The 7,973-nt window shown below is 37.9% G+C and overlaps 1 protein-coding gene across 1 annotated transcript; it reads right to left on the bottom strand.

The window, feature by feature from the left end:
• Positions 1-477: 477 nt before the first annotated feature.
• LOC139193478 (golgin IMH1-like) lies at positions 478-1,953 on the bottom strand. Its single transcript, XM_070816504.1, has one exon. The coding sequence runs from the start codon at positions 1,951-1,953 to the stop codon at positions 478-480; it is 1,476 nt and encodes a 491-aa protein (XP_070672605.1).
• Positions 1,954-7,973: the final 6,020 nt, after the last annotated feature.

Here is a 7,973-nt window from a genome sequence, read left to right as displayed (position 1 = left end):
AATGTTCTTTCATATTGTTAAGCTCCCCCTAAACAAATGCTTTGAAAAAAATAATGAAATGCAACACACAAATGATATGTTTTTTTTTAAAAAAAAAAATAATCATTTGTATGAGAAGAATATAATTGTTCCAACAAGAATGAAATGGTGCAAAAACACATGTGGTTCTGAATCCTCATTCACAAGCTATGAGTGTAGTTGCAAGTTTTCTTGATAAGAATTTTTCTTTCTAAGCTTATTGCACTTAGGCCGGATGTGACCAGGAATCCCACAAAGATGACATATAGGAATGAACTTCCTAGATTGTTTGGGTTTGTTAAGATTAATTGAAGTCTTGACAGGATTTAACACATGTGCAAAGATTGTAGATGTTTCGGGAGTAAGACCTAAACATTTATCGTCACCTACTTTCAAACTAGGAATATCAGAGGCTTTGACAAATCTGGTGACAGAAGAGGAACTTTTAGTCTTTGTAGACTAGAATCCTAGACCTCCTTTGTCTCCAAAACTTTTTCCATAGCTAAGCATCTTGTCAATTTTCCCCGAACCTATGCTCAACTCCTGAACTTTTCTTCTCATCTCAACCACTTCATCCTCAAGAGCTTTCTTATCAGATGAGAGAGTGTTAATTGTGGTTTGTAGAATGTGAATCTTCTCTAATAGCGACTCTCGTAGTTTCTCTCCATTGTCCAACTGAGATTGATGCTCAACTTCAGCTTCTTTCTTTTCACTTTCAACAAATGCAAGTTTCTTCTTCAAGTTAGAGTTATCCTTTTTTACTTGCACACTGATGTCATAGAGATCAGAATATTTTCTCAAGACTTCTTCCAAGTCAGATTCTTCAACAAATGAACCTTCTGTGTCATATCCATCAACAGTTCCTATAAACGCAATCATATCCTTCTCAGATTCTGACGTAGATGCATCCCCTAAATCACTATCGCTCCAAGTGACCTTCATTGCCCTATTCTTCTTCTCTTTTCTCTTAATAGTGTTTGCACACTCAGAAGCAATGTGTCCATAGCCTTGACACTCATGACATTGAACCCTATTGTTAGAACTCTTATGTTCACTAGTTCTAGATGATCTAGAGGCTTTGTCATGTAAGACATCTAGAGAACGAAAGTTTTTTGAGTTCGAACTTGAGTTGGTTCGTTGCTCATGACCCTTGGAATTTTGAGACTTGAGAAACCTTATAATTTGCATGGTTAATTCAACCAATTCATCTTCGAACAAGTCTTCAATTGAGCCATCACTTTCTTCTTCTTTGACAGCTTTGAGAGCAATGCTTTTCATCTTCTTGGAATCAGGAAGCTCTAACTCATACGTTTGCAGAGACCCAATCAATTGCTCAAGCTTGTAGGTGTTTAGATCTTTCGATTCCTCAATCGTCGTCCTCTTAGCATGAAACCTCATAGGAAGTGATCTTAAGATCTTTTTCACAATCCTATGCTCAGGAATACTGTCACCAAGATTGTGACAGCCATTGACAATTACGCTAAGCTTAGCATAAAAGTCAGAGAAACTTTCATCATCAGACATTGTGATATTTTCGAATTTTGTGATAAGATGTTGAAGTTTGGATTCTTTAACAATTGAGTTACCCTCATGAGTAACTTCAAGAATGTCCCAAGCTTCTTTCGCCGTTGTACACTTACTTATGTAATTGAATTGTTCAGGCGAAACGGCTGTGAATAAAGCATTCAAAGCCCTTTGGTTAAAAGTGCTAGAGCTACGCTCATCATTGCTCCATTCTTTCCTAGGCTTAAGCTTAGATATAGACACAGAGGACTCTCCTTTACCTTTGGTTTCTTCAATCGTCGGAGGTTCCCAACCTTCTTCAACAGCAAGCCACACCTTGTCATCTTGTGCCCACAAAAACGATTTCATTTTCGCCTTCCACGCAGCATAGTTGTCACCATCAAAATGTGGTGGATGAGAAACTGAACCCATAGTACGATTCATCCTAGACTACCCACGAATCTCACTAGGTATTTTTAGTGACCTGCTCTGGTGCCAATTGAAAGTTCTAGGATGGGTACTAGTTTAACCTAGAGGGGGTGAATAGGTTCCAATTTAAAAATCCAATTCAATTTTCAATTTAATTTTCAGTTTTCAAATTAAATCCACATTCACATCACATATCAAACTATCATACTCATATGCAATTAAAACGATAAATAAAAAGTGCACACATGATGTAGGATTTAACGAGGCAAAACCCACCACTGGGAAAATCCTCGGGCTTTCAAGCCAGGACAAACACTAAGAAAAATAAGTACAGAAAGACTTACAAAACTCATCAACTAGACACGCATACTAGTAGGCAGGTTTGTCTCCGCGCTTTGCTACTTGATCTCTCTTCAGCCTTCGAGTTGAAGTGGCACGACACTAACGCGGCCGTCAATCACTGTCGCCTCGAACTTTGCAGGATACTAACACGATCATGCATAATGTATGTAATGAAATGATTTTTGGAAATCAATCAATTATGAAAATCACAAGGCACATTTTCATAATTGATTTCTAATTAAAGAGCATGAAAAATCAGTTAACCAAAACTAATATTTTTCTCATTGAAAACACCTTCAATAAAAACTGATTTTTCTTCATGAAAATTCCTTCTCTGTGCACACGGGCTGCTCACATGTCGTTGCTTTCAAATGATATTTCATGCAGCAAAAACAACCAAAATCCTAATCTAATTCATGCGGCGCATGGACAACAAAAAACACTGAAGGAATATATGCCGTGCTGCTAGTGTTGCTGACTAAAGCTCAAATATCCCTTTAAAGCACAAAAACGACAGCCCAAAAACAAAGCCTATTCCAATGCATGCTGCAGCAACCAAAACCAACAATTATGATACGATGATGACTTCTGAAAACCTAACGCATGCTCTCACAAATAAATGCCTGCTCTCAATGTATATATATGTTCTGATACGGAGCAGCAACCACCAAACCCTAACCTGATGAATCTATATATATATAGGTCGGTTAGATTAAGCACGTGGCCGAAGAAAAAAGAAAGATCAGACTTGTCATCCTAATCAATTAAAACAACTAATCCAATAGAGTTTGAAGTGATCTCTAAGTGAAGAGATAAAACTAAAGACCATCCGAAATTTATCCACATATTAAATGCATGGCATCTAACTCCAAATATATAATTCTCATATTAATGTATGGACCTTTAAAAATGTCGTACCCAGTGCACAAGGCTCCCGCTTTACGCAGGGTCTGGGAGAGGTGAATGTCGGCTAGCCTTACCCCCATTTATAGAGAGGCTGCTCCCAAGTCTCGAACCCGAGACCTACCGCTCATGGGCGAAGGCACTTGCCATCGCACCAAATGCGACCTCTAATATGTATGGACCTTTAATTAAGCTAAATGAAGTCGTAGCAAATTAATTAATATGTAAAGCCCAAACCTCAATTATTATAAACTTAAAGCTAAACAGCCCATTGAACAAAAACTTATATCATGTGAATGCATATGCATGTCAAACTTACTTGAATGGATGTCTCTGAAACGCTTGCCATTTTGTGATCGAGAGCACGTGAGACAAACTTAGACTAAAATAATTACAACTGAAAACAAGCACTAGTCTAAGATTACAGACTCGGGCGTTTTGTTTAGGAACTGCCAATTTTACTCTAACACTTTGTCTCATTTTCTTGTTCATGGCTTGAATTCCTTGCAGGTTGGATGAAATCCTTATTCATGGCTTGAATTCCACACACGGGTATTAAGTTGAAGTATAAATAATGGCAGTGGCAGTTGGTCGTTTCACTGATGAAAACTTGTTCCAAACTGAGTAAAGTATTTTTGACTCCTATGGTGTATGAACTGTATAAAACAGGAACGGGAGAAACTACATTTGAAAAGGTGAAGTATAATATAAGTAGACACCATGAGCTTATTAGTTACTACTTACCGTTCACATCTTGTTAGTTAACTGTTATGTGGTTCGGAATGTTGTCTTCTGTAATACTGCTTTATGAAACTGCATTTTACATTGGCGAATGTGGATTTTGCAGATGTAAAGGCAGTCATGAAAAACTCAGGAACTGCAATGCTCGGAGTAGGTGTTTCCTCCAGCAAAACCGTGCAGAAGAAGCAGCTGAACAGGCGACTTTGGCTCCTCTGATTGGATCTTCAATTCAATCAGCTACTGGCGTTGTGTATAATATCACAGGTGGAAAGGACATAACCCTGCAGGAAGTCAACAGAGTGTCTCAGGTAACATTACGGGTTTTTATGCTTTAATTTTGAAGGAAGAAAGGGACCCTGAAATTCTTTTTGCTTCCGTATTAATCTAATGAGAACATTGACTATATTGAAAAGTGGTCTCTTCAGTTTTATGGAACGAGTTTAGTGAGCTCGAACCAACTCCTCAGGATTTACATCTTACATTCCCCATGGTGGGAATCAGTTCTCCTACCTTTACATTTTCATTTTCGAAGATGAGGGGGGAAGCCGTAAATTATTGCTTGTGGTTGGTGCTGGTAGCCCTTTTTTCTTGTCTCCTTTCCTTGGCCTAATGAAGTCTGCAAACTATTGTAAATTTTCAGGTCCTTCTGCTAACATAATATTTGGGGCTGTTGTGGATGATCGCTACAACGGAGAGCTTCGTCTGACTATTATTGCAACATGCCTTTCGCAGTCATTTCAGAAGACACTACTAACAGACCCCGAGCCAGGAAAGCTGCTTGACAAGGTTGCAGGGGTCCGAGAAAGCAGAGGGATTCCCCTTCCCCCAAAGTCCTCAACCTCGCCCTCCACCATTTCATCAAAACCGTCGCCGAGAAAGCTTTTCTTTTAATTCAATTTGTATTTTTTCTATGAGATTTCATGTCACTATTTTCAGTCAAATCCTTTTATCTATTTCACCGCCCACTTTTTACTTTCACTGTGTTTTATAACAAAATTTCAAGAAGCACGAACTTGAGATTGGCTAAATCAGTGGTCTCTCAAATATAAGTAAACACATTACATGTTTCAGTCATTTTTCCTCATCAAAATGTGAAGAAAAGTTAATGGGGATATTTTATATTTGAAAGCAAAAATAAAAAATTGAAGGGTTGGAAGAGTGGGACGTCAATGTTGAAGCCATCTGCTTTATTTATTTCTGGCCCCATCAAGCTATCTCGGTTGGAAGACTAGGACATCAATGTTGAAGCCGTCTGCTTCACTTTCGATCTTAAATTTCCTATCATATCCTTTCGACGATTCATCTCTCTCTCTCTGATCTGAGTTTCAAAAATGGCAGCATAAAGAATGTCATACAATGATAGCCAGAAGTATCTTTAACATTATGAAGGACTATCTTACTATAACTATGTTTGATTTTGATCAAAAGTTTCATGAGCTTCTATCACAAACGGTGATCACATGAAATACGAACTCAAAGAACTCATAACTTGGGAATAAACCCCGTCACATGCTACTTTGACTAATAGAAACCGGAAATGAAAGAAGAGCATACAACAGTGTTCAGTTCCTATATTTGTTCCAATAGCAGTTTGGTGTATGCATTAAAACAAGTCAACTGTGATGACTTACATGTGCTATTTATCAGGGAGTTTGATGGAAGCTATCAAGTCTACTCCCCAATATTGTAATCTTCCGCCGTATAGCAGAGACATGACGCTGGGTGTCAGGACCCGCAGGCAATGTACTCAGTTCAGATATCATACCACTGATATCATCAGCAGAAGAAGATGCAATTGTACTGAAACAATCGCTGCATGCATAATGTACTCGGTTCAGATATCATACCACAGATGAATATGATTATGATAACATGGTTTTCACAATATATGTAATCATATGTGAAAGTATACCATAATATTGATGTACTAATATATATATATGATTGTAGTGAAATAAGTTAATTAATTAATAAAGAAAATAATATAATTAATTAATTAATTAATTAAAAGATATGAACAGTTATATTCCAACCTGAGAAGTCATAACTTCTCCTGAAGAACACAACTTCTCCAGAAAGGTTACTTGCATATCTATATATTTGTAAATCCCTTTCTGTCAGAATATACATTCGATTCTATATTCACTCTGTTCATATCCTTCGCATCATATTGTGATCGATAGTCCAACGACATCCGTTTCCCGATCCTGTTAATAAACAATTACCAACAGTGGCCTCAGAGCCAGGTTTTCATGAATCAAGATAATTTGCCCAGTTTTCATCCGAGGACGTCTCGAACAAAATCTGAGACTTCCTCTCCGTCAAGTAACGAATCCAACAACGTTTTTTCTAAGTTTCAACTTGAGAAGCATTTAGGGAAGAGGACGTCGATGACCAAGGAGAATGTTGAACCGATTTTGATTGAAAGTTCGAAATCGTCATCGGAGTATTTTCCTGTAGAATCCAAAACTCACAAAAATACCCAATCATTCGAAATCCCATCCTACAACCTGTTTGAACCTAGGCCTGAATTAACCCAACAATTTGAACCTTATTCCCTTACACCATTACTTTCGACAGAGAACAAAATTCTTTCTGAAATTGAACCATTTCATCATACAAATTCATCCAACAATTATCAGAATTCAGAAAGGTTTTACAGTCCCATTAGGCCCTCAGACAATACATTTCACTCGGGATTTTTGCCTGCAAAAACCGAATCTACACAAGAATTTGAAACTACAAGTGCAAATCCCTTTCCTAGATTTTGGTCACCAAGTCCAAGGGATTTACCTGCACCATCAAGTTTGTTTCGAAGTTGCTCTCAAATTACTGCAAATCCGAATTCGAACTCGCAACTTTCGGCTCGAAAAGAAAACCCTTCACGCCCTCGCCTTCCACCGTGGACTCGCCGCAGAATCTCATCGACTCATAATACTCAGCAGTGTGGTCGTGTTCTTCCTCCGTGGTCTCGTCGTTCATCCGTGGTCTCGTCCTCTCGTGATAATATACAACACCAACCGCATCGATATCCTCCAAGAAAAATAATCTCTGCTGTTCGAGATTATCCGCCGGGTTGCGGAACGAAGAAGAAAGAAGAAACTGGTTTTTCCCAGAGAAAGTGTTTTGGAAATAAAGAAGAAGAAGACTACTTTAAAAATAAAAAAGAATTTGTTTTTGGGGAGAAAGTGGTTTTTCCCAGAGAAAGTGGTTTTTCGCAGGCTAAAGTCAAAAACATTTTTGATTCATTGCACTTTGACAGTGCATGTGAAAAGGCATCACGTGTGGACAACACAAAAGCCAACATTTGGTTTGGTTCAATGCACTCTGACAGTGCATGTGAAAAATCAGGGGTTTCACGTGGAGAAGCAACCAAAGATAGCAGATTTTTTGGTTCTACGCAAAGTCAAATCGACAGAAACTTTGAAGTGGGCTCCTCCTCTAGGCAAAATTCTGGACAGCTGCAATTGGAGCCATTTCCTACTCATTTGGGTGTTACGATTGAACAAAATTCAGGTTTAATTAATCCCGTTTACCCTAATAATTTCATTCATAGAGTTGATTTGTGGAATAATTTGAATAATAGTGACAAAGATCAAACGTGGAAGCAAGGATTTAATTTTCGGAATTCTAGAGTCAAAGTGCTTAATTATTTGGATCAACATAATACCCGTTACGGTTTTATATATCCTGATTTGGCACAAAGAGAGATTTCGACTGCAAGAAATTTAAGGGGGCCAAGACCATTGAGAATTGAAAGAGAATCCAGTAGTCGAGAAGAGACTGCTTTTGTGTACGAAAATACAGGAAGAATTGATCACACTTGGCCAAGTAGACAAGTAAGAAATCCACGAGCTTTCTATCGACGTGATCGCCTGAACAAGTACTCGTCTTTCACTAATTGGACAAAACCTCTGTGAATGCGTGCGGTATTTGCTACTAAAAAAAAATAATAATAAATAAATAAGTTCCTATCTATTATTTTATTTTGTTTTTTAGTCTTTAATTTATTAAGAACAATTAGTATTTGTGGCTTG

Source organism: Malus domestica, chromosome 17, assembly GCF_042453785.1.
Source record: "Malus domestica chromosome 17, GDT2T_hap1".
Lineage (NCBI taxonomy): Eukaryota > Viridiplantae > Streptophyta > Magnoliopsida > Rosales > Rosaceae > Malus > Malus domestica.
Note: the sequence above shows the minus strand (reverse complement) of the source record. Positions and strands in the feature narration are given on the sequence as shown.